Source organism: Lycium ferocissimum, chromosome 6 (genome assembly GCF_029784015.1).
Source record: "Lycium ferocissimum isolate CSIRO_LF1 chromosome 6, AGI_CSIRO_Lferr_CH_V1, whole genome shotgun sequence".
Lineage (NCBI taxonomy): Eukaryota > Viridiplantae > Streptophyta > Magnoliopsida > Solanales > Solanaceae > Lycium > Lycium ferocissimum.
This window is the reverse complement of record NC_081347.1, coordinates 57,663,780-57,690,846: the sequence shown is the minus strand read 5'-3', so window position 1 is coordinate 57,690,846 and position 27,067 is coordinate 57,663,780. Positions and strand designations below refer to the sequence as shown.

The 27,067-nt window shown below is 36.3% G+C and overlaps 2 protein-coding genes across 3 annotated transcripts; one reads left to right on the top strand and one right to left on the bottom strand.

Annotated features, from left to right (window-relative positions):
* Positions 1-1,942: 1,942 nt before the first annotated feature.
* Positions 1,943-26,692, bottom strand: LOC132060839 (putative late blight resistance protein homolog R1A-4). Its single transcript, XM_059453748.1, has 2 exons — positions 23,758-26,692; positions 1,943-2,344 (listed from the first exon to the last, which is right to left on the bottom strand). Exons 1-2 carry the CDS (start codon positions 26,360-26,362, stop codon positions 2,340-2,342), a joined length of 2,610 nt encoding a protein of 869 aa, XP_059309731.1. The 5' UTR covers positions 26,363-26,692; the 3' UTR covers positions 1,943-2,339.
* On the top strand, positions 18,632-22,801 carry LOC132060838 (uncharacterized). 2 transcript variants are annotated; one of them, XR_009416038.1, is made up of 2 exons: positions 18,632-18,771; positions 22,594-22,801. XR_009416038.1 is itself a non-coding variant. In XM_059453747.1 (2 exons), the coding sequence occupies exons 1-2, from the start codon at positions 20,966-20,968 to the stop codon at positions 22,675-22,677; spliced, it is 405 nt and encodes a 134-aa protein (XP_059309730.1). In that variant the 5' UTR covers positions 20,892-20,965; the 3' UTR covers positions 22,678-22,797. The 2 variants fall into 2 exon arrangements, 1 of the variants encoding a protein (XP_059309730.1); XM_059453747.1 differs by lacking the exon at positions 18,632-18,771 and adding an exon at positions 20,892-21,286 and having other exon boundaries at positions 22,594-22,797.
* Positions 26,693-27,067: the final 375 nt, after the last annotated feature.

Sequence of the window (27,067 nt, the reverse complement as noted above, 5' to 3'; positions counted from 1 at the left end):
GTTAATTGATAGCTTATCTAGACTCTTCAACTGAGTTACATGTTGGTTCAATGGAACTAGGGTTTATTAAAAGTGATATTTATCTAACTTAAATTAGCAGTTTACTCTTCATCTGAGTTGGTCCTGTTTTAATTTATGGGGTGAATTATCTGGCATGACTCACATAGTTTGCATGAATAGTTAAGTTTCCCTATCGAATCTAGCTATTCAGTATGCATGAATAGTTAAGTTTCCCTATCGAATCTAGCTATTCAGTATGCATGGTTGTATGTGTGATGTGTGTTTTGAATTTTATTATTCTTACTACATAACTAATGATCTATTTAATGATTATATCTCAAATTCTCTATAGACTTTATCCAGCCCACTTACGACTAGTCAAGAACTTTGTCTGATAGCGATAAGACATTAATTTAAAGAATGCATTATATGTAACTTCTGTTAGAAAGAATTTATTTTCAGTTTCTAACCAAACAAGAGATGGATAGTTAGTTTATTTTTCTTGTAACTCTTGCGTTATTGAGTTTGATAAACATTTTATCTCTTGTGGTACATACATTGATGCGTGAACACTTTAAATTAATAACTCTTCTGAACTGAATAATGTTAATCTGTCCCATAAGAGATTTTTTTTTTCTCGTGAATTGAATGAACTTATCTGTGGCACTTGTGTCTAGGTCATTTTAATCTAAATAGGATTTCGAAGTTGGTCAAAGGATGAACTTTTGAGGTTCATTGAAAGTGGAGGCACTACCAACTTGTAAGTCCTATTTAGAAGGAAAATGACTATGAGACCTTTTCTCTTAAAAGGAAATAAAGTTAATGATAAGTTAAGCTAATCCATTCTGATTTGTGTGTTATAATGAATTTCAAGGCAAGAGGTGATTTTGAGTATTCTGTGACATTCATAGATGATTACTCATGATATGAATATATTTATTTAATGCTCTATAGGTCCGAATGCTTTGAAAATTTCAAGGTATTTAAAGAGAAAATGAAAAGCGTTAGGGAAAATATATTAAGTCACTGTGATTTGATCGTAGTGGCGAGTACCTCTTTGCAGAGTTCATTAGTTACTTATTAGATAGAGGGATTGCATTTTCAATTGTCTACACCAAGTATTCTACAATAGATTGGTGTGGAAGAGAAAAGAAATATGACTCTTTTGAAGGTGGTAAGATTAATGATTGACTCATTCATATTTGCTCTTTCATTTTGGAATATGTCTTAGAAACTGCGAGTTACTTTCTTAACTTACTTCCTTCTAAGTTAGTACCTTAGATACCCATATAACAGTGGATTGGATGTAAGCCAAATCTGCATCATGTTCTGATATGAGGTTGTCTAGCACATGTGTTCAAAGGCAAAACAGATAAGTGGAATCAAGAACGGATATACGCATGTTTATTAGATATCCAAAGAGAATGAAAGGAGGTTTATTTATTCTCCTAAAAGAAAATAAGGTAACAAACGAGTCATCTAAAAGTTCAGAATCAGGGTTTACGTTCCATTGCATTTAAGTAGTGGGAGAAACGTTAATAGACGTAAGGAAACATGCTTGAAAGAAACATGCTTGATAGTGTGACTATAATAGTAGTAGTACTTAGTCGTAGTGGGAGAATAATAACCAAGATCGGTGCGGTGAATACTTTTGGGAGAATTTCATGATAGGATTCCTTAAAAGAAATACATTTTTTTTGGAGTTTCATGATAGGATCCCTAAAGATCGTAGTACATAACTGGTCAGTTACGACGAAGCACTACTAGACGAAGTTGCATCAGAAAACAACTTGGTAAGTTATTTTTTGCAAAGAGCTTATTGGCTAAGAATTTTGGTAGTCGTGCGAAAGGAATACATGTAAAAGTTGTAAATGCATGGTTAAAAGTCTAAGTGGGAGATTGTTGGGGTATATACCATTAACCATGCTTATAGATATGGAAGAGGAGTTTGTATAAGGTTCCGTCAACTTCTGAAATAAGATGGACTTGGAACTACTGTATCTACTAGTGGGACTATCAATTGAAGTATTATCAAAGCCTTTACTCCCGGAAGAGGATAGAAGCAAAAATTTGCCTTCAAAATCTCACTGGTATGTTGTTGTTGTTGTTTTGTTCAACTGTCTGGCTTCTCTTCGGATCTTGTGTTAAGACGTTTACTGAGATCATGATCTAATATCTCTACTTGAGGTGCTTGAGCACTCCGAAGTTCATATCTAAAGCTTGCAGCGGCCTAACGAAGATACATTAGCTCTTCATCTTCAATGCATCTATGGCTGTCCCATTAGTCCTCATATGTATGCTTCAAGTTAATTACTTCTGCCCTCATCTTTGCAACAATTTTACTCTGCAGCAGCACAGAAAGGAGAGTTCAGGAATTAGACCGAACCAGTCATTACACAAACCAGAAGCATCACTCAATCAAAATTTTCAGAATAGACATCCAATGGTTCAGCAGTCAGACTGGAACGCAAGCGAAACAGAAAAAATAATATCAAAGCAGATATAATAACAGTAAACTAGAGAATGGGCCTATTTGAGTTGAGTATCCATCTGACTCAACCACCTCTGAAGGCTGCACAAAAGGGGAAAGTTAATTGGAATGTAAACCTCCATAAAGAACACAAAGAGGGAAGGAAACTGTTCACTACTTTCTATGAGAACCGAGAAACAAAAGCAGAAAAGAATGGCCAAGATCTCTGCACAAAATACAAGAGCAAGTATAACAAGTATAAGGTTCTTGTGGTTGATTCTCATAAATGGATATTAGTTATGGACAAAGATTAACATTGATTCATGTAATGCCAAGGTACTTTATTTAGTTTATTTTATAAGGTAAAGGTTAACACTAAGGCATTTTATAATACTATTTAGAGAACACATAGCGCAGCGGAATACACCACAATTCATCTGGGAGGCTAAAGGTCTACAAAACTTCCTTCATGAATCAGAATTAACTCTTACTGGGACAAGGATATTGAGTAAACAGCTGCTTATTCTGTAAGAAGACTAAAAAAGTGAGCGTCAGAATTTTCTTCATTGTGAGTTGATTCCTCAATATTGTTCTCTCATTTAAATAAGGAGGTCACCTCACTTGTCACAAAATAACGCAATCTTAAATTCGACTATAAAATCATTCTAAATAATGAATTGCAGTTGTTGGCTATTTATTTTGGGCGGGTCGCCCATGTGGACTGACCCGGACCATTTAAAGGAGATAAACATATAAGGAGTTATCTAGGGCAGTTATTTCTTAATTCCTAAAGAAAAACTACCACTACATTATTTGAGGAATGAACGTGCAATTGAGTGCTGTATTTTTTTTTTTCTTGGAAGTTCTTCCAAAAACTCCTTTCTCCAGCAGTCTTAAATTTTTCACACAAAATACACACAAAAGACATCTAGTTTGTGGTAATTAAACTTTGTTTCCTAGTGAATCAAAGTTCGACTTGGAGTAACTTTTTTTGGTGGCGAGTTCAACAATTTCCGCTGCAATTGAAAGGTACACAATTCGTTGTTCTTGCCCCGTTATTATTTTCTTACAATGGCATCAGAGCCTAGGGTCAGTGGCGGAGCCACATAGAGCCGAGGTTAAAATTATTTTTTATGTATATATAGTAGATGTTGAACCCCCTTAGGCTTCTTCGTATGTTTATTTTTTTATATTTTGAACCCCCTCGGCGGAAATCCTGGCTCCCTTTGCCTAGGGTTATGTGATTCCCTCATCTATAATGAAGGAAACGAATTGGAATCCTTTTCTGACTACTTGCCTGTGTCGCTTACAATTGAAAGAAAAGCATGACTCTTCTCTTGTTTATTTAATTAAGAACAAGGCCAAACCCATCGGTAGACATCTGTGGTCGTCCACTTCTTTCACTTGAGCACCTAAAGTGGACCTTGTTTCATTTAGACACCCCAGGTGGGCAATACCTGTTCCAGTTAGACAATTTTTGCACCGTTGGCATGTCGCGTGTTATCAGTCAAAAAAACGCGCGTGTAACCTTTTTTTTTAATCCTATGTGGCAGCCAACGGTATTATTACTTCCCCTTTTATATATATCATCTTCCCCACTTCAAAATTAAATCCAATTTAGCCCTAATTTTAGCCCCTTTTCACGATCAATTTTTTTCCTCAAATTCAAGCTAATATTTTCTGGCTTCTTGCTAATATTTTACGGTTCATCACGTTCGTTCTTCCATTGTTGTTACTATTATGTCGAGCTTATCCGACTCTTTCATGGAGTTTTTTTTGAACATGCCCGATATTGTAGATGTGGTAATGAAGCATTATTGAAGACTTCTTGGACCCAATTAAACCCGAGTGTCAGATTTTTATGTTGTAAAATACCAAAGGTAAACTTATATCTTCATTCATTCCTTATTTAATTATTTATTAGATGATTAATTGTTGGGTTGAAAATTGGTTTTGTAGAAAATGGGTGGTTGTGATTATTTCTTTTGGATGGAAGATAGGCACCCTGTGCAAGCAAATAGGGTGATGTGGGGTTTGTTGAAGAAAGTGAAGGCTTTTGAAGAGAAAAGAATTCGAGCAAGAAATATGCTCATTGTTGTTGCCATTGTAGCTGGTTTTGTGATGCTCGGGATATGGAAAATCAAGCCAAATTGTTAGATGGAGCAGTACAATACGTGCTCCTTAAGTAGTTGCCTTTTGCTAAGTTGTGTAGTTGTAATATTGTTAGGATTCTTGGAATGTAATTGGATTACTGCATTGTTGTGACAATTTTGTATTTTGGCATGGCTGAACTTTGGCCAACAGTCACTCATATAAACCAGCATTTTGAATGAAATGAAATGAAATGTTGTTTTGTCTATACTGTATTTGCCAACAATGCTCTGTTTTGAGCTCACACAGTTGCATAAAAACCTGGCCTGCTTCCAATAAGTTTATGCTACATATTATTGCCAACAACAGGTAGGCCAATGTTATTTAACGCCAACAGCAGCTATAATTACATTAGCACAACTGTTTAAACACCAACAACAGGTAACCCCAAATAGTAGCTAATATATTAACATGCTCAAGAATGAGCTCAAAGTTAGCATACAAGTAGCCAAAAGCAAACATTAAAATACTGCAAATTGTTTACTGCTACATACATGTATCGCATTGCCAAAATAACCATCCAAAAAGAGAAATTGTTTGGTGCCATATTACATTGCCAATTAAGTACTACATCCTATCCTAATACGCGCTCTTCTTCTTCTTCTTCTTGTTTGCCATCCGCTTCAATTGGGGAAGGATGACTTCCTTGTTTTTCCATCTCAATCCTCTAGCTTTATAACCAAGGTCTATGCATGTTAGACTTGCATCCTTGTAAGTCGAACCAGTTTCTAGAATCCTTTGGCTTGATGTTCCTGGTCGCATTTTAGCGAGAAAAATGAAGCATAGTCGGTTTGTTACATGTAGTTGTGTTTTAGAGACAAAGTTAGAATTGACTTACATTTAGTATTTGAGTTCCACTTGTACTTGTGTATATGCCAAATCTAACATCGCCCTCTTGTGTCCCCTACTTGTGTGTTCCTCTCCGTTGCAACCTTGGCTCTCTTCTGTCTAGCAACTTGTCTTTTTCTAGGAGGTAGTTGACTTGTTATTCCTCTTGTAATAGGAATACTTGTATCTGTAGGTGGGGCTGGCTGGCTTGAGCTTCTAACTCTTTTTGATTGATTCACCCTCCTAACTCTAGTTGTATCATCACAACCTCGCTAAAGGTGTAGGTGGCTTAAGCTTGTAGGTGCGGTTGGCTAGGTGCTGCAGGTCTTGTAAACTTTGGCTAGGTACTTCGCACACGGCACAACTTGCATATTTAAAGGCGTAACCAACTTAAAAACCCAAAATACATGATAAACAAGTTAACCAACTCAAAGAAAACTATTTTACCTTGCAATATTTCTTGTTATGTCCTTGTTGATGACACTTTGAACAAGTTATTTTCCCCCCTTTTCGGACACCTTTCCATACCTCATCTTTTTTGGTTCATCTTTGTCTTTTGTTCTTTTCTTCTTCGGCCGCTGTGCATTGGTTTAGGTGCGGAGGCTCAATCTTTGGATTGTTTGTTTCGAGCCACATCTTCATATTTGGAATTGGTTGGATGAAATGACTATATGCCTTTAAGAATGTATCCTTCCTATACCAATCCTCCACAAAGTGTTCGTGCTTTAGTTCTATGTGGTAGTATGCACAAACAAAGATGTTGGCATGGAATTCCTCTCAGTTGCCAAGTTCTACAACTACAACTCTTAGTACTCATGTTAACTACATGCCTATACTCACCCTTTCCAATCTCAAATCCAACATCAGCATTCCAAAGAACCTTGCAGCCCCTAGCCATTTCCTTATTATCCTCTAAGGTAAGTCTAGCCATAGGTGAAATCTCAGATATCCAAGTGTTGGCAAACTTAATCATATCACAGTGTCTAGTCATTATCTTTCTCCTAATTTCCTCCAACATGGTTATAATTGATTTGTGTCTACCAGACAAGATCCATGAATTAAAGGTTTCACACATGTTATTCTCAACAACATCACACTTAGAATGCTCTTTAAAGTATGCCCTCACCCATGATTTTTTTGGATAATGCAATAAATCAGCACAAATATCTTTACCAAGTTTGCTCATTTTATCAAGCTCAATTCCTCGAATTTCACTTCAAAACTAGCCTTAGAACATCTCCAAAATTGTTTTCTTCTCTCTTCACCCTTCCATTCTTGATGCCAATTGGACCAGATGTGTCTTGCACATCTCCTATGCTCAGCATCGGGTAACAATTCTTCTACAAGAAGATGAAAACCCCGCAAAGAAAAGAAATTATTAAATAAACACTCAAAAGTGAGAAATTAAACAAGTTACATTACCTTTTGCATATCGCCATCACAAGAAGACCTTCTCCGACCCAACCGTAGATCCTCTTTCAAGTAATTAATGAAAAAACTCCAACTATGCTTAGTTTCGAGTCAACAATCGCCTGGCTATAGGAAACATCCGATTGTTTCCATTCTTGCCAATCGCTACTAGCGAGTTCACCTTACAAGCACCCTTTAGAAAACACCCATCAAAACCTATTTTTCTCCTACAACCTTCCATCCACCCCTTCTTCAATGCATCCAAGCAGACATAGAAGTACACAAACAAATTCTTCCCTGGACAACTTTCTCTCGTCCATCCTCACCCAAACAACTACCAGGATTTGTCTGTTTTATCATATCAGAATAGTCACACAATCTTGCAAACTCTAAATTCCAATCACTCATAGACTCTCTTAGTATTTGCATTTTAGCTCTGTAGCAAATTGTCCTACCAACATAAAGTCCTAACTTATCCCTGCACATGTCTTGTATTTCCTATATTCTCAAAGATGGTACGCTTAATTATTTCATCCTTAAATCTAGCAAAGAAGCCATTTGGTGTTGCACATTTTATTCTTGTTAGAAGTTGTACACTTGTGTACGTGATGGTAGCTCTTAATCATAAAGTCACCGAATCTCTATCTGTTAAAGATAACACAACCACTTGCACTATTTGCTACCCTTACACCGAGCCCTTACTTTACCAGTTGATTAGGCCTTAACTTAAGACTAACTTTGTATTCTATTGCATAATCGCCCAATGCTTTCCTAAATACTTTTTCATTTTCAAAAACCATACCAAGTTCAAAAATAGCAACTACACAAGTGGATCATACCGACCTTTGTGCTCTTCCTTCGCTGGTAGATCAACACCCTTACAAGACGTCGGCATCTAACTCATCATTCACCGTCATCACTACCACAATACGAACCGTCAATATAATCCTCATCTCCACCTAATCTTCCCACATACCTAGCGGACTTATTTCTACCAATATCTTCAAAGCCTCTATCAACACCAACTTCACCTAATGGTATTTCCTCCGTGTTATTTTTTTCTTTCTAGGATTGGGGTTCCTTTTACTCCTCTTTTCGGCTCTAAGGTTTCTCAATTCTTCATCAACATCCGAATCATCAAGATCTGGAAAATCGATTAGAACTACTAGCAACATCTGATTGATCCCCATTTGTTGCAGCCCCATTCAGATCTGTTTCAGCACCATTCAGATCTGTTTCACCCTCATTCAAATTTGTTTCACCCCCATTTGGATCTGTTTCACCCCCATTAGGATCTGTTTCACCCCCATTAGGATCTGTTTCACCCCTATTTGGATCTGTTTCACCCACATTTGGAGTTGGAAATGCTTCAGCCTCCTTTGGAGGTATTTCAGCCTCCTTTGGAAATGTTTCAGCCCTATCTGGAACATTTACATCAGTATTTATACCCCTTCCACCCACATGTGTTGCCCTAGCTTCATCAGTGCCACATGGGTCATTAATACAATCATCACCCTCTGGCCCTACCAACAAACCAATTGGTTGTGGCAACTCATCCACCTCATCAATGCCATGGACCACAAACACATCAAACTCATCACCATGTTTTAAATCATTCACAAGCCCTAGTAATTGTCTATCAGAAGTAAGCTGAACAAAGGCACTATCATCAATCTTTTTGCAGTAGAATCCAAGGACATTTGTGTACCCAAGATCTTTAGTGTATGCTTCCAACTCAACAAGACTAAAATGGTCTTTGTCGATAGCAGCACCAAAGACCTCTAATTCCCCTTTGTACGTGGGACCCACTACAGGGTCTTCCACAACTATACCCACATGGTGAAAACAAGTAAGAATATAGTCGTCCATTTTATTCCCCAACAACCCACAACACACAAGCAATAGGAAATACCAAAAAAAACCCTAACTTTGACACTGAAATTCCCAAATAAACCCTAGTAAACAAATAAAGTGATAACAACAGTTTCGTACCAAAACACCCTAATTTAAACACAATATAGCATACAAACACGAGAAAAGTTCGGTAGAACCTTAAATTTATCCAATGTCGCAAATGAAGTTGAAACGAACAAAGCCCAAAGGGTCGATTTCGGACTAAAACTCGCAAATAAATGAAAATAATACCTTATGAGTGATTATTAACTAAGAATTAGCGAAAATGGAGAAGATATTGAACGAAATCGACGAAAATTTTACCTCGGTTTTCGTGAAAATCGCCTGATCGTTTGCACCTGAAGTGTGCATATGGAAATGGGTAATTTTGAGCTCTAATTTGGTCTTTGGTTGATTTGCCCGCGTGTGCAGTGATGTGGCCAATTAAAATGAGTTGGCACATCATTAATTGAGTTGGCAAATGAGTTGGCACATTATTAATTGAGTTGGCAAAATTTAAATGAGCTGGCACAATGTAATTGGTCACTTAATCCACTTAGGATACAACCGATATACACGCGCTTGGGATTTAAAAATCTGGTGCAAAAATTGTCTAATTCGGAACAAGTATTGCCCCACAGGGTGTCTAAATGAAACAAGGTCCACTTTCGGTGCTCAAGTGAAAGAAGTGGACGACCACAGATGTCTACCGATGGGTTTGGCCTAAGAACAATGAAGTGTCTTTTGTGATAAAAAGAGAAGAATACTCGTGTCTTATGGTAAATAAGTTTGCACAGTTTTTTTTTTTTCGTTCATGGCAATTTTCTCATTACTAGTTGGAATTTTATGGTAAAAGATAATATCTTTAATCCACTTCTTTTGTGCAAAATTGAAACCCACTGTTGATGATATTCCTTTGGAAGTGAGAGCAGTCATGTTTTTTTTTTTTTTTTTTTTTTTTTTTTTTTTTTTAATTTTAACTTCTGTGTTATTTTTGGATGGGTCTTCTTATATTGAAACCAAAGGTACACTTGGATCTAATTGAATATTACATAGTCTCACAATTCTATTTAAATAGCAGTGTACATGTGTCGTGGTTGCAGTAATTAGGAGTGTACTTTGTTCACATTCTTAACCCACGTTTCAATGAGGCTGCAGAAAAATATTATGTTAGTAGATCATGTGAACATATTTGTTGTTAAATAAGTGGGGTCCACACATCATGATTTGAGCCATGGATGCTTTTATGTGATGAGATGAATGGATTTCTTTTGAAATGAAATCACGGTTTTGGCTTATACGAAGTTCTTTTTTTTTTTTTAATTTTTTTTTTTTTTTATAGTTTTTGAATAACTGTAGCATGATAATATATGAAATACTATATTCTTGGTATAAAACTTTGGTGTTGTGTCAAGGTTCATGGCAGAGAAGTTTTTCTTTTTCTCTTTTTTTGTGAAATCGTGACGTTTTTTTATTGACCGTGAGCAATTAGTTTTCGAATAACATCTGTCTCCTTAGTGTACTTTGTTTAGTCTTGATGATCCTTAAATGTAATTTTGTCTTCTACGAGCAGAGGCGGACCTAAGATTTGAGCACAACGGGGGTGCCATTATCTTTAGTACGCCAATTACTAGTGACACAATTAGGCGTGCAACTCTTAAAAAACTTATTGATTACAATAGCAAAGAACAAAAAAAATTGGGGGGAAAGAATTTAATGAAAAATGAAAATTGGAGGGGACTAAAAAATAAAAAGATAATAATAATAATAAAAAAAAGCAATAAAACTGCACAAATTTTTTTTAAAAAAATTGTGTTGGAGCCGAGATTCGATCTCTGGTGGCAACCAGTGAGCACTTAGGGGCACTCCTACCAACTGAACTACTTTTACAATTATGTTTGAGGGGTCCTTTTAAAATTTATCATAATTTTTCAAGGTATATATATATATATATATAGATTTTTTCCGAAGTTACGGGGGGCACGTGTCCCCCCACCCTTCACGTTGGGTCCGCCCCTATCTACGAGTAATTGTGGCATATGTTGTCACATTGAATGGTAACAACCATTTTGTTTCCTTGTTCCATTTCAGACATGGCTGGACGGGGACATGCACGAAATGTTCCAAGTGGGAGTGGCGGTAAAAGTCTAGCAAAAGGACAACGTAGAAGAATGCGTCGTCGAAGGACTATATTTAGTAATGATTCATACTCTGAGCCTGAAGTCATCAAAAATGTCCCAATGACGATACAAAATATCTTTAGAGAGGATAGAGTTGTGCGAAGGGAAGGAGAAAGAAAATTGGTAGAATTTAAAAAAATCAAAATGAACCCATCTGTATCTATACCAAGCTATCTTTGTCTTTTTGGGAGGAAGCTGTTGAAACTAATGTTTCAACATTTTAAAATTGTTTCGAGTTGGGATGCCTTGAGAATATTGGAGCAATCTTTACTAGATTATTGGAAGGATCAGTTGGCTGATATTTATCACAAGTTTGGTCCAAATGAACCTATTTGGGTATACACTATGGAACTTGAATCCACATGGGAGGAAAAGGAAATAGCAACTAAGATTAAGAAATCTTGGTTACTAAAGACTTGTTCTAGACCTAGATTGAGTCCGATAGTTCCTAAATCTCAGCTTTCTGGACTTTCTCCCATAGATAAATTGGCTAAATACGTGGCTGAAAGCGTTGTAGATCCTTGTCACTCACGTAATGAGATAGCTATAGACGAGTAGTATATGACTTGTAATTGTGTAAATTCCTTTTATGAACATATGTTTGTTTATCTTTTCTGTCAATATATGCATATGAATATTTATTTGTTTATTTATTATTAATTGATATGCATTAGCAGAATGTTGTAAAGGGATAAGACTAAAAGAATCTGTGTGATTCTAGTCATGAATATAATTAAATAAACATTAAGAAATGATTTTAATTTTGGTTAAACATTTAGTTCGTACATGATGATTGGAAACTTTTGTGACCTTTCGATTTACACTAGATGTGAAACCTTTACGAAAATTGATTTGCTTGAATGTGTATATCACATGCTTTTATTTTAAGGGTAAATATTGATGAGTAAAAACTTGCTTAATTTTCTAAATCAACAGATATGGCATCTAAGAGCATCATTGCTGATTTAAACAAGGGTGAGAAACTAAATGGTGAGAATTACGACATTTGGAGTCGTAAAATATGGTATGTACTGGAAGAGCAAGATGCTCTGGAAGGTATTAAGCATGTTTTGGTTCACCCAGAAGAGGGTAACACTGCCCAACACAGAAGAGATCTGGAAACTTACAATGCGAGGAAAAAGAAAGATTTTGTTGCACGTGGAATTATTGTGAGTTCTGTTGTTGATGATCTCATTCACAAATGTGAGGAATATGCTATTGCTCATGCTATGTGGGCACACTTACGAGAGACATATGGGGGTACTACTATGACTCGCCTTAGACAGCTGACTATCAAATTTGACACTTATAAGAAGCGTCATGATCACAATGTCAAACAACACCTTAGGGTGATGTCTAACATGATTGCTCAACTCAAAAGTGCTGGTTATGTTCTCTCTGATGAGCAGCAGGTTCAGGCAATGATCCGGTCTCTTTCTAATATTTGGGAACACTTGAAGGTTAACTTAACCCATAATGATAACATTACAACTTTTTCTGATATTGCCCGTCATGTCTAGCTTGAAGATGAGCGACCTGGTGCTACCAAAACTGTATCTAATGCCTGTGTGGCAGAATCAAGTGGCACAAAGTCTTCTGGCTTCAAGTGCAAGAAGAATTGGAAAAATGACGGAAAGGGTAAGGAGACCGAAGAAAGACCCTTTAAGAAAAAGAACAAGCCAAATCCCAAGAAAGGAAAACGTTTTTTCAAGAAGAAAGACAAGAGTAAGATGAAATGCTACAACTGTCATGTTCCAGGGCATTTTGCTTATGAGTGTCCGGAGCCGAAAAAGGTAGCATTTCAAAACGCATCTTTAAGTGCTACATATGTTTCTAGCACTATTTTACTAACTGAATCTTATCCGATGTGGGTTGTAGATTCAAGGGCCACCGACCATGTGAGTTGTGATCGAGAAGCATTTGTGGAGTTTCGTCGAGTCTCACCTGGATCAAGGTGAATATATGTAGGAAATAATGCAAAGCATGAAGTCAAATGAATAGGCACTTGCAAAATGGACTTGCGTGGTGGCCGATCATTAATGTTGCATGATGTCCTATATGCTCCAGCGATCCGACGTAACTTAGTATCTGTGTCTGTTCTTCTAGATCTAGGTTTCAATTTAAAGTTTAGTCGCAATGGTGTTAGAATTACTCAAGATAATGTTTTTTATGGTTTTGGACTTCGTTATGATGGTTTTATCGTTTTACATTGTAATCCTTCAACTTATGACTATTATGTTGACCGTTGTGTTTATGACTATTATGTTGACCGTTGTGTAATGACATGTTATTCTAGTAACAGTGACGTTAATGTTATTACATGAAATGCAAGATTAGGTCATGTTGCTCCCTAACGCACACGCAAGTATACACGATCGTACAAGTAATATAGGATTTTTAAGTCCAGATATCGATCCACAGAGACTTATAATTAACTATTTATCAAATTAAACTAATGCTAATTATCTAAACAAGAAATAAAATCCAAATTATATTTGTAAACTAATTAAAAATAAAAGAAAACAAATAATGAACTTCAACCAAGAAAGAGCGGATTTTTATCGGAGAAGAGATAGATCTAGAGCTATGACCACTAACAATCCAGTTGAGTTTTCAAATCGTTCTACCTATGGGTTACTAGTTGACGGTTAATTGTAACTTTATGATATTCTCTCGAACTACTCACAAGCCTGTAGATGCTACTATAACGCCTATATCTCTATGGTCGTCAGAGGTAACAAGAACGCATTTATTTCTCCGTATTCAACTAAGTAGGGCTAAAGGGTATATCTCTATCCTCAGTAGCGAAACGATTAAATCGAACAAACTCTATTTATTATTATTACGTGCGTGAATTCCCTTTCTCAAGTTCAATTCCCGCACCACAGATTGTGTTCAATTAGTGATCAAGTAATTAAACAATTAAGACCAAGAATAAATAAATAACCCAAAGATGGAGAATCAATAGATAGAAACGATAATCAAACGTCAACTTTCATGTTTGTGTCAAAGCTCTAGAACTAAAGAGTTTAGCTCCACATAGACATGGAGAAAAAATAACAAATCATCCGAATAAAAATATCAAAATAAGTATTACAGAGAAGAGAAGATAAAACCCTGTAAATACGGCCTCCACGGCGGCTCCAAGCTCTCTCTAAGTCTAAAGTTATGAACTAAGGGTTTCAAGCTATCCAAAGTTATGTAAAAGCTGTGTAGAATATATATTTATAAAGTACCAAAAGGCTTGGGCTTTTTAAAAACCAAATCCAACTCGGACTGAAAAAAATTAACAGGCTCGCATTACACCCGCATCGCGGGTGAAACGCGAAACCAACAGAGAAGCCGAGAACAGTTCTGCATGCGTGGTCACGTTTTTCCTTCTGTTTCTCAACTCCAATTTGACTCTTCTTTGCTTGTTCTTTTGTTTTGTAGTCTCTTGGGGGGGACAACTTCAAAGGAGTGTCCCCTCCTTGTCTCCCCCTCTTTTTCTCCTTTCTTTTTTTGTTCAATTTTGATCCAAATTTCTTCAACTTCACACCGCTTTATTCCTACATAGTAAAATTATAATATTAAGCACAAATTAATATATTTTGTACTCAAGAGACAATTAAAAATATTAAAATGTGAGGCAACAATGGCTAAATATATGCAATTTATGGCCGAACATCAGGTCACATAGGGAAAGACCAGATGAATAGATTGGCAAAGGAAGGGCATTTAGGTCCTTTCTCCAAAATTGAAATGCCAACTTGTGAAAATTGTCTTGCCGGAAAGATTACACGTAAACCATTTGGGAAGGCTAAGAGAGCAGATTCCCCATTGCAATTAATCCATTCTGATATCTGTGGTCCAATGAATGTGAGGGTAAGGTCTGGTGCTATGTATTTCATTACGTTTATTGATGATTTCACGCGTTTCGGTTACGTCTATTTGATTTCTCACAAATCTGAAGCACTTGAATGCTTTAGAAGATATATGAATGAAGTTGAGAATCAATTAGATGAAAGTATAAAGATTTTAAGAACCGATAGAGGCCGTGAATATTTATCAAAATAGTTTGAAGAATTATGTAATGAAAAAGGCATTACCATGCAGTTAACTACTCCTTACACACCTCAACAGAATGGTGTAGCAGAAAGGAGGAATAGAACATTATTGGACATGACAAGGTTAATGATGGCGCAGGCAAATTTACCTATCTCTTTCTGGGGAGATGCGTTATTGACTGCGGCCTACATACTAAATAAAGTGCCTTCTAAATCAGTTACTTCTACTCACTATGAGCTATGGACTGGTCATAAACCGAACCTGAATGATCTACGACCTTGGGGTTGTGTTGCATATGCAAAAGATCGTTTTGGTAAGTTTGGAAAACTCAATCCAAAAGGGAAGAGATGTATCTTTATAAGATACTCAGAAAGGTATGGGTTCATTGGTGAATTAGAAGATGGAAGTATTACTAAAAGTGAATCACGAGATGTCACTTTTCTAGAAAATGACTGAAATAAAGGAAGAAGGGCCTCTTTACGAAATGTTGAATTCAGATGATCAGACAATGTCTTCGAACATGTTTGATAGTCAAATAGATCAAGGATCGGTTCCTCGTCCAAGTGGGAATTTTGAATCCCAAAATCCTTTAGAGGAATCTGAATTTCAACAACGTAAGAGTACCAGAAAACGTGTACCTAAACAATCTTATGAGATTGAAGATTACGTTTTCCTGGTGTCTCCCACATAATTGGATGAGCCTAATTCAGTGACTGAGGCTTTGATTAGTCCTGGAAAGGATGAATGGATGAAAGCAATGAAAGAAGAATTGGAGTCCATGAGAGCCAATAAAGTCTGGGATCTGGTTGACCTTCCTTCTGGGCGTAGAGCTATTGGGAACAAATGGGTTCTCAAGGTTAAACGTAAAGCAGATGGGTCAATAGAAAGATACAAGGCACGATTGGTCGCTAAAGGTTTTACCCAACAAGCTGGAATAGATTATGAGGAAACCTTTTCACCAGTTGTGAAGTTGACCTTCAATTCGGTTACTTTTGGCTATTGTTGCACGTTTGGATCTAGAGTTACACCAAATGGACGTGAAGACAGCTTTTCTCAATGGAGAACTAAACGAAGAAATCTACATGGAACAACCTGTAGGTTTCATCGTTAAAGGCCAAGAAAAGAAAGTCTGCAAATTAAAAAGATCTATTTATGGCCTGAAGCAGTCTTCAAGGCAGTGGTATTTGAGATTTCACAAAGAGGTGATGTCGTATGATTTCACCATGATCGATGAAGACCATTGCATTTATGTGAAGAAGTCCAGTGGAATGTTTGTAATTCTTTCCCTTTACGTGGGTGATATTTTATTAGCTTGAAATAGTTTGGAGTATGTGAAAACTATCAAGTCATAGCGTTCAAAGTCATTTGACATGAAAGACATGGGTGAAGCAGATTATATATTGGGTGTTAAGATCCAAAGAGATCGTTCCAAGAAGTCCTTGAGTCTATCTTAAGAAACTTATATAAAGAAAATTTTGAAATGCTCTTGAATGAATAGTTGCAAACCCATGGATACTCCTATAGCAAGAGGTGAGACTTTAAGCCTTGAAATGTGTCCAGAGACTAAAAAAGAAAAGAAGACATGTCTCGAGTTCTATATTATAGTGATGTTGGGAGCTTAATGTACGCTATGATGTGTACTCATGCGGACATTTATTATGCCGTAGGTCTGGTTAGCAGGTATCAATCTAATCCTGGAAGAGATCATTGGAAAGCTGTGAAGAGGATCTTCCGATACCTGAAAGGAACTGTTGATTATTCACTATGTTATAGTGGAAATGATTTACACTTGAGAGGATATACAGATGCTGATTGGGGTGGTGACCGGAACGATAGAAAATCGACATCCGGTTATGCTTTCTTACTTAATGGTAGTGCTATTTCATGGAAAAGTAAGAAACAAACTTGCACGGCTCTTTCAACTATGGAAGCTGAGTTTATAGCTTGTGCATCTGCAGTACAAGAAGTTGTTTGGTTAAAAGGATTCTTTGAGCATTTGGGCGTAGAAAAGAATTCTCAAGGATCAATGATTTTACATTGTGATAGTCAAGCGGCTATTGCATACACAAAGGATCCTAAGTATCATAGCAAAACCAAACACATTGACATCAAGTATAACTTTGTAAGAGACACAGTAGCAAGTGGAGACATAACTTTACAATACATACCTACGCGAAGAAACGATAGTTGATCCTTTTACAAAGGCGATATCTAGAGACCTATTTGAGAAACATCTTATGGCTCTAAGTTTGCGTAGGATATGATTATATTTCTGTATTGTAAAATGACTTGATTGTTACAATATTTTCATCAATATTTGACTCTTGAATTTATGTTCATATCTTATATGCATGTGATGATGTAATTTTATTGATAAAGTGTGTCGAACAAGTCGCGAGATTGGTTCTCTCACATGAGTAATAGCCTTTTACGTCGAGGAACGTGAAGAGATAAGTTCTACCATCATGTTATGACTTGTTTTGAAAGCCAGATATGAGTTTCTCTAAGAAGATGGATTTGAGGATCATTGAAGAGAGAAGCTCGAGTCAGGCATCTAGAGGTGTCTAGATCAAGATCTGTACGGTGTTGGAAAAATAAAGAATTAGACACACGCGCCAATATAAGGTGAGAACGCCGTAGCACGTGTTTCATACCACGTGTGCTTAGCGACCAATGGGTTAATAGAGAATGGATCCCTACTTCATTGTGTGAGACCCCGAAAAGTTACATTAACTTTTCATTGGAATGCCCTTTGGCCTTTGACTATTTCTTGAAGTTTCAATCAGTGTTGCTACTTTAGCATGTCACTAATAGCCATGCGTGATTTGGCAATACAGTGCATGTCTAGGAAAGCAGTTGATCTGAAACAAATAGATTTGAGTAGAAAGGAAAGACAATTAATATTACTAATTTAACTTATATTCATAGGCCGGCCATTGCACTTACCATAAGAGTGTCAAGTGTAATTGTGGATATAAAGTTAAACATAAACTCGAGTTCACCTCTTTAGAGGACAAGGGATCAGATAACTAGCTACTATTGTAACGGATGATGTATGGGGTATTGCAAATAATAAGATCCTCATGTTAGTAGTGAATTCTTTCCGCATGTGGTTAGATTCCTACAAAGAGCTCTTGTATAGCTCTCGATGCTCGTAAGTCGCTCGAACTATTTGTCGTATGAATTGTTTGTGTTGCTAACATGGTGTTGGCTTGGGTCTAGTCCACCATGTGCGAAGTGGGAGATGTTGGCTATTCATTTTGGGCAGGTCGCCCATGTGGACTGACCCGGCCCATTTAAACTAGATAAACATGTAGGGAGTTGCCTAGGGCAGTTATACTACAAAAAAACAGCCTAATTGCGGGGGTTTAATAGCGGGGGTCAGCTCCAACCCCCGCAAATCTCATTAAATAACGGGGGTTTATATAACCGACATTATTAAAAGAAACTAGCAGCGGTTTAAAACCTCCTCCATCTAAAAAAAAAAAAAAAAACTAGCGCGCATTTTTCCCACACTTTTTTTCACTTGCCTCTTTTTCTCTGAATATAACAAAACCCATTTCACAATAACAAAACCCCTTTCTCAAAAAGCTCCGTCTTTCACTATTTTTTTCCCTCAAGGTAATTTCATGCTTCCTTTTGAGAGATTAGCTCAAATTTCGTGCTTCCTTGTACTTTAATTTTCTCATAATTGAATTTTTTGTGTGAATTTTGCCCTCATTTTCTTCGGTTTCCCTGATTTAGCAGTGGCTAAGGCGTCTCTATCACTCACTCTGGCATAGAAATCGACAGGTATCTCTTCAATTACAGTTATTTCTACAAATGGGTCTTTCATCTTCCCTATTTTTGGGTTTGTGTAATCTGTAATTTGTGTATTTTTGAATGGCTTGTAAATCTGTTTCCGCGGGTTTTTTGGGTACTATCTATTGGATGTGGGTTTTCTCTGTTTATTTTAGATTTCTTTGTTGAATTGGTGTGTCGCTATTGTATATTGACTCCTTTTCTTAACCTAAAATCCTCTAAACAGATTAATTAATTAAAGCTTCAGTTTTAGAGCTTTTATAGCTTGTCTCTGTTGGCTCACAACCATAATGAGACATTCAAACTTAGTCGATGCTGCTTATTTCTCAAATCGTCATTCTATGCACCTTCAAGTTTTGTAGAAATTATGTTATGTCGCAAAGCATATTTTTTAGGTGTGGCTAAATCTGCACTAATCTTATAATTCTATATTGTATTCTAGTAGACCAAGCTGCAGGTATAGTTCACTTAACTTTGGTGGTGTTTGAATATTGGTGATGTAGTATCTGCAACTCTAAAATAGAGATTTCACTTAACTTACTTCTCAATGTTTGCAGCAAGATTTCACTATGTGGAGTTCTGTTCTTATTTGTTACATATTTTAAAGATTTTTATGCCTTTGAGGTTTTAGGCCGTGGAGGTTTCCGTCAATTTCTTGTGGTGATAGTGGTACTTTGTCAAATTTAGCATTTATCGAGCACCCTATACTTCTGTTTGTGGAGTTCTATTCTCATTTGTTACATATTTTATAGATTTTTATGTCTGTGTTTTAGTTTTAGTGAATTTCTTGTGGTGATAGTGATTGGAGTTGTTGGCCTTATTTTGTCAAATGAAACATTTTTCGAGCACCCTTTACTTCTGTTTGTGGAGTTCTATTTTCATATGTTACATATTTTAAAGATTTTTATGTGTGTGTGTTTTAGGATTTAGAGGTTTTTGTGAATTTCTTGTGGTGTTAGTGATAGTTGGCTCCAAAGGGCTTCACTTGTCCCTAAATGATTCTGTAATTTTTTTTTTTTTTTTGGTTTCTGAAGTTTGTTTTTGATATTCATTTGTGTAGCAGTTTGAAATTGTCGTATTTATCTTCTGCGCTAAACTTCTCGTTAGGTGCAAGGTTTGTTTTGGATTTCTCATTGTTGGAAAGACAATTGTTTGTGTGCCCTTTGGAGATAAATATATTTCTTAGTTTCACTTTCTTGCAGTTTGTTTGCCTCTTGACTTATGTGTACATATTTTTGTTCTTTTGGGCACTATTTTAACTTCTTAAATCTAAACTGCTCATTCTAGTCCATATTAGATGACAACCAATACAACTATTCCTAAATAGTAGGAATAACTGCTACAGAATCATAATTGAGAGGGAAAAATCATGTAGCATTCATCCAAGTTTACAAACTTCTCTGTTTTTTTGTTTCAATAAGGAAATACGAGATGGGAAGAGGGTGAACACATTCTTAATCTAAATAACTGCTTAAAGGATAAAACATAAAGGAAGTAGTTTATTACCTCACTAAATCCAGTTGCTTTAGGAAGGCAGATCAAAAATGAAAAAATTAAAAGTGATATCCAATTCTATATGAAAATTCACCAAAAAAAAAGCTCTGTTTTGTATTCTCCAGTAAGCCCGTCAGTGACAAAATTGAATTACTGAACTTTTTAGGAGAGTTATGGTAAATCAAAGTATTATTAGCATGGACTTTAAAATTCATACAACAAATGTGAGTGTGAACGGGGAAAAGATGAGCAAGAAAGAGAAAGAGAAGGGAAAAAAGAGAAAATGACTCAACTGGATTTCTAGCATATTAATTGTTAACTCATTTTTTTCTTTGGTTCAAATTCCATGCTCTCTATTTTGTTGTTTGAAGTTACTTATTTTAATTTGTCCTGATCAAGAGCATCTTTCAAGTGATTAGTCTTGGACTTAGGGATGTATACTTTTCTGAGTAATTTTCTTACATACATGTGATTAGTATTGGACTTAGGGATTGAAGTCATCTTCATATATCTTCAAGATCAAACATGAACTGAGAACATACAATAACATATAAACTGAGCAAAGTTCTTTCTTTTCTAATTTGATGCAAACCAGAACACTCTTTTTTAATTTGATGCATTCTTATTGGTTTATTGACAATAATTTTTGTATATGTAGGAAAAAATTGAGTTAGCTTTAAGCCAAAGCACCATGGACGAGTCTCAAATTTCGCGAAATGATGCCGTCGGCAAGGTGCTAGGAGAAGAGCACTCTGGAAGGGTGAGGTGCTTGGGATTAGGACCTGTCCCCAATAGAGTTTTTAAACAAGTAAGACCTCATTTTGGTGGTACAAGTGCTTCAAGTAGTGAAGGTTCATGCTCGTCCCAATGTCAACAGAACCATAAGCAAATGATGAATGCTCATGATCAAATGATGAATGCTTTCAAGGCATATATGATAATGAAAGAAGGGACGATACCAGAACAGTTTGCGGGGTTCTTTGCTTATCCTTCAGCGGTTCCTCCTACAACGGTAAATAAAGTTCTTTATTTCTTTTTTCATTTAAATTTGTCTGTTAACAAAGATAGAGTAGAGTGGCTTTAGGTTAGCAGTTGCTAGTGATTATTGGCTTCACTGACTTGTATACGTTACCAATATTGTTCGACTGCTCCAACAAAGTATATCTGCATCTGATCTAGGACTTGCAAAGTTATAGTAGAGTTGTGAAAATTCTTACTACAATGTATTTGTTGTTTCTGAGACTGACAATATTCCAGTTTGAAATTAGTTTCCTGGTTTTTGCTTACCCAATCATTTCTGCTTCCCTTTAAATGGATTTTGCAGTAAATTTCAAAATTTACGTCAATTTTCATTGACCTAGATATGTGCTACATCAATCTACTTGGAGCCTTGCTATCTTTAGGAGATGGTAAGCGTTACCAGAAAAGTTAGGTTGATCTTCACACTTCAGCTGTGGAGTTGGAAACGTAGCTTTGACTTATCAAATATGCTAAGGCTTTTGAACTTTGACATTATTCTAGAGACTCGTTAGCTTCCGAGGACACCTTTTTATGTTACCTTTTGTTTCGAAAGGTATTAACTTATCTCCTTCAAGTTAGAATTAGTATCTATTTCTCTTCCTTGAAGAAGTAAAAGAGATAAATATATTAAAGACTTGGTCAGACTTGGTGATAAGAGAATATAAGACACATCTATAAATAGGTGTGAAATACAATTAACATCTCTTATTTAATGGATGAGGGACTAACTTTATACTAACATCTACCATACTCTAATATTTGGATACCAACTCGAGCACAAAGTGGGAAAGCCATCTTAGTTTGCTTATAGCGAAAACATAACAAAAAGAATATCACTGGAAGATGTGGCTAGAGAAGTTCCAACAGATGGAAGCTTACCAGGAAAGTTAATATTGCTAATGTTGCTGCCAAAAAAATGACCAGAAATAGAGCTTGCATATATATGCAATGTTTGTCGTGAAAATTGGTCTGCAATAGAGCTAGTGTGTTTTTGGCTTCCAAGATTTGTCTCACCATCCAGCAAGCTTGAGCTGGGGTATTCATGTCCTGAATCGCCATATTACTTTAGTTGCATTGAGTTTGTTATCGTTATTTTTTTTGGTCTTCTATATGGTTAATTGTGCGCTTTGAACAAAGCTAAGTTTTCTCCTTTTATAGTTTGAAGTTCGAACTAAGGTTCTAGTGAGATTTGGATGAATTAGTGGATTAGAGTTTTTGAATTTAATCATATGGATTTTGATCAACTAATTATTTAATTCTAGTAGCTAACACTATGTTTATGTGGTTTTCATTATGCAGCCAAGTGATGCGGCTAGTGGATCCCTTTCGCCCATGGATGCAAGAAGATCATGCGGTGATAGTAATCCTAGTGACAACCGTTGATTTCATTGTAACTGTGTGGTAGGAACAGATATTAGAACGTTGAAGTGTGTATTGTGTTTAAATTTAGTTTTTGAGTCTGATGATGCTACTTAACAATTTAGTTGCAAAACTAATGATAATACTTTATGATAACATTTTGTGATTTTACGATATATTATCGATATCTCTTAAACTTTATGAATGCTTTTTTGCTTTGATTATGATTTACATCTTAATTAGTGATTCTGTCAATAATATATAAATTATAAAAATTCAATGAATTGCGGGGGTTATGACTGCCAGGACCTTTAAATATAAGCTAATAAAAAACAAAGTAAAAAAAATATTGCGGAGGTTTTAAACCGCCACAATCCGTAATTGATAATTATTTTAAAAAGATTCAATTTTAGAATTGCGGGGGTCAACAACCGCCACTATTTTAGTTCTGGCGGTCAGCAAAAAAACGCTGCTAATTGATTGCGGCAACTGTTATTTTGGGGGTTTTGTCGACCGCCGCAACAACATATTGCGGGGGTTTTTAACCGCTGCAAACCTTAAAAATAACCCCCGCAATTAGGCTGTTTTTTTGTAGTATTTTCTGAACTCCTAAAGAAAAACTACCACTACATTATTTGAGGAATGAATGTGCAATTGAGTGTTGTATTATTATTTTTGGAAGTTCTTCCAAAAACTCCTTTCTCCAGCAGTCTTAAATTCTCCACGCAAAAGACATCTAGTTTGTGGTAATTAAACTTTGTTTCCTAGTGAATCAAAGTTCGACTTGGGGTAACTTTTTTTGGTGGCGAGTTCAACAATTTCCGCTGCAATTGAAAGGTACACAATCGTTGTTCTTGCCCTGTTATTATTTTCTTACAACTGTAAAAACAACGTATTGTCTTTGTTATCTGCTTTTGCTCTAGAAAAGCATATGAAATATTAAAAAAAAAAAAAAACCCAAATGAAGGCAAACTAGAAAGACATATTTGCCCTTGCACTGTATTACTGGTTTATATCATATGAGGAAGTAATAATAAAGGTTAAAGACAAAGCAAAACAATGCACCCGCGAAAGCCGATTAAGCACGTGATGATGTTTACTTACCTCCCGTGTTGTAGGAACGGACCACAAGTACTTCATTTCCCAAACTTTGTTGTTCTTGTAGCATTTCCTCTGCAGAAGTGGCAGCGGCTTCGCTACAATCATGCAACTCAATTAGTTTTAATGTGGGAACGTCTCCGATCTCTATAGGAATCTCCTCCAATGCACAGCAATACTTTAGGATTAGAAATTCAAGTCTAGGAAGACTATCACTGCTTGCTTCCCAGTGCACCAAATTTGTTCTGTTAATCTGTAGCAACTTCAGTTTCCCGAAACCCCCTTCATTTAGATTCCAGTTTCTCCCCTGGAAAGCAAAACATTTTAATCTGAGCACCTCAATATTGGGCAAGTTACCAAGCGTAGTCATATCCTCCCATAGTAAACGCGTTCCAACCAGTGTCAAACTCTTCAAGAATGTCGGGAATACGTCCCACAACGGAGTTGGCAGCCTTACAGAAAAATTTTCGTAAGGTGAGATATCTAGATGAATTCTTAGCTTCTGGAGATCAACTAGAGAGATGAGACTGTCAAAAAGTTTAGACGTCATATTACGCCCTGGATGTAAGCAAACAACTAACTTCTTTACTTTAGGGATTGCTGCAAAAATCTCCTTCCAATCGGAATTAGCAACAGATATTGAATCCAGTGTTTCCAAGTTTTCTAAACCCGAGAAATTCTGTTCTTTTGGAGGAAGAGGCATATACATTCCCCCAGGATAGAAATGCCTCAAACTTGACATGTTCCAAATTTCCAGAGGCAAGCAGAATTGAGATACAAATGGATGAACAATGAACGTTTGTAGATTCCATAGATTGGATATTGATGCAGGAACTTCGGTACCAGTGGTACAAGTAACATATCTCAGGTGTACTAGTTGTGGTATCGCACTCGGAAAATTTGAAAAGGGAATACTTTCTACATCCAATACCCTTAACATTTGAAAATGAGAATTCACTATATTGTAGCACTGGTAGTCAAATTTGAAAGTATGAGATTCACGCAGGTACAACATGGTACGCACTGGCCCTGAATTACCTTTCTCCATGCCAAGATACCAGTTTTCTAAAGCATCTGGATGCAAACATATTCGGCGTTGAATCTCCATCTTTTCTGGGGGAACTTCGAAATATTTACTTATGACATGAAAAAATTTCTCAGCTTTTCCTTCTCTCAAGCATAATAGCCGAAGGAGGTCATGAATTCTGCATGTTTTGATTTTTCCACTGGCCCGTCTTCTGCTAACCATTATCAAACTTCTTCCAACGAGACCTTCTAAACACTCTTCTGCAACTTCTTCCGAATTTTTATGAATAATTGTCTTCAGGAAACCCTCAGCAACCCAAATTCTAATCAATTTATCGACAGGGATTTCTGCATTTTCGAGGAAAATGCCCAAGTAAAGAAAGCAAGCTTTTAAGTTACAGGGCAAATAGTTGTAACTCAAAGCCAATATTGTTAAACACTGCTCAGAGATTGAACCTACATGGGTGTTCACATCTTCAGCAACTTTTTTCCAATCATCATATGTCCTATTGATGTTAGAAAGGATCCCAGCAATGACAACAACCGAGAGAGGTAATCCTTGACATTGTTTAGCTATCTGCTTACCAATTTCCTCCAATTGAGTAGGACAGTCTTCCTTTCCAAATACCTTATCAGACAGTAAATTCCAACTACTTTGACAATTAAGAAAAGGCATGTGATAAGGAAGGCAACCATTACTAGCACTATCAGCTACTTCTGAGAGCCTGGTAGTTATCATTATTCGACTTCCATTTTCATCATCGGGAAATGATCTCTTAACTAGGTCAAAAGGCTCTATACACCATATATCGTCCAAAACTATCAGATACCTCTTGCGTTTTAATTTTCTATATACTTGCTCTAACAGTTGGTCATCACTCATATTGCTATACATCGCCTTTGTACCTGGATTACGAAAACTTAAAATGTCTAAAAGCATTTCTCTTGCATTATAATTTTGCGAAACAGTAACCCATGAAGAAACATCAAAGCGGCAGAATACTGATGTATCATTGAAAAGTGTTATGGCAAGAGTTGTCTTACCAATACCTCCCATACCGACAATTGAGACAACATTCAGCCCCCGTTCATGACGGATCAGTTGATCTCTTATGATGTTGAAGTCATCCTCCATCCCAACAAGAGTATTTTCCTCATCCAAGACAGGCCCGGATGAGCGGAGAGGTAAAGGAACTGTTGGTGGTTGATCTATGACATGTTGGTGATCATTTTTTAACTTCATCACTTCTTCTTGTATGGAATCCATTATTTTTATTATTTGCTGCAATTCGTCATAAAGCTTATGACTAGCAGCGTCTTGATTGTTATCAGTATGTATTCTTCTTAGACACAAATCAACATTATCTTCTGCCTTAAACACTGCATCTCTAATCTTTTTCTCCAAAACGGTCAAAGCTTCTTGATCATTGATCTGATTTCCCATGTCCTCAAGGAAAGCTTGCAAGAATGAAAGTTTTCCATAAAGAGAATCAACAGGTCCTCTGTTTTCAGAAATCAAAGTTGGATTGAATTGCAAGACTTGCTCCAGAGTTGTCATAAGTGAAGTTACAACAGCATGAGCCATCTTTTTCCCTCAGATCTGTTTGTATGCTTTAAACCAAGAAAGCAATTAATCAGCAAAATACTTTGGAAATAACCTAAGGGGTCTTTGGTTCGCTGACTAAGTTATCCCAGGATTGTAGTCCTGGAATTATGATCTTTGGACTTATTTGATTCCACCTCCCAGGTGGGATAAATAACACCAAGTTTGACGGGATAAGGTCGGATATTTCCAGGATTAAGTTCGAGATCAAGTTTATACTTTGTTTGGTTGAAGTTATAATTTATGGAATTAGTTAAACCTTCAGCCAAATAAAGTATAAATTTAATCTCAAACTTCCCATGAACCAATTGACCCCTAAGTGTTTCTACGAGTTTTTTTATTGGTGTTTACTCTTGGGTTTTGGGGTTCTGGCCGGCTGCCACAACAATACAAAAACATCAACTAACAGTCAACTTGTTGCGTAATTTCTTAATTTATTTATGTATTTGCATTTAACTAGCCAATGTATAGAAAATAAAGCAGGAATAAAATATTTCAACAAAGATTATTGATTTCCATATTTCATACTTCCTTGGAGTATTGCAAGAGGACTGGAAATTGTAAAACTAAACCAAAAACATTGAAAACATGGGAAGCAATGCAGCAAATATTAAGAATCAACTTGTTGCACCTTGGTGATAGTAACAATTCATTTTACCAGTATCATCATCATCATAATCATCATAT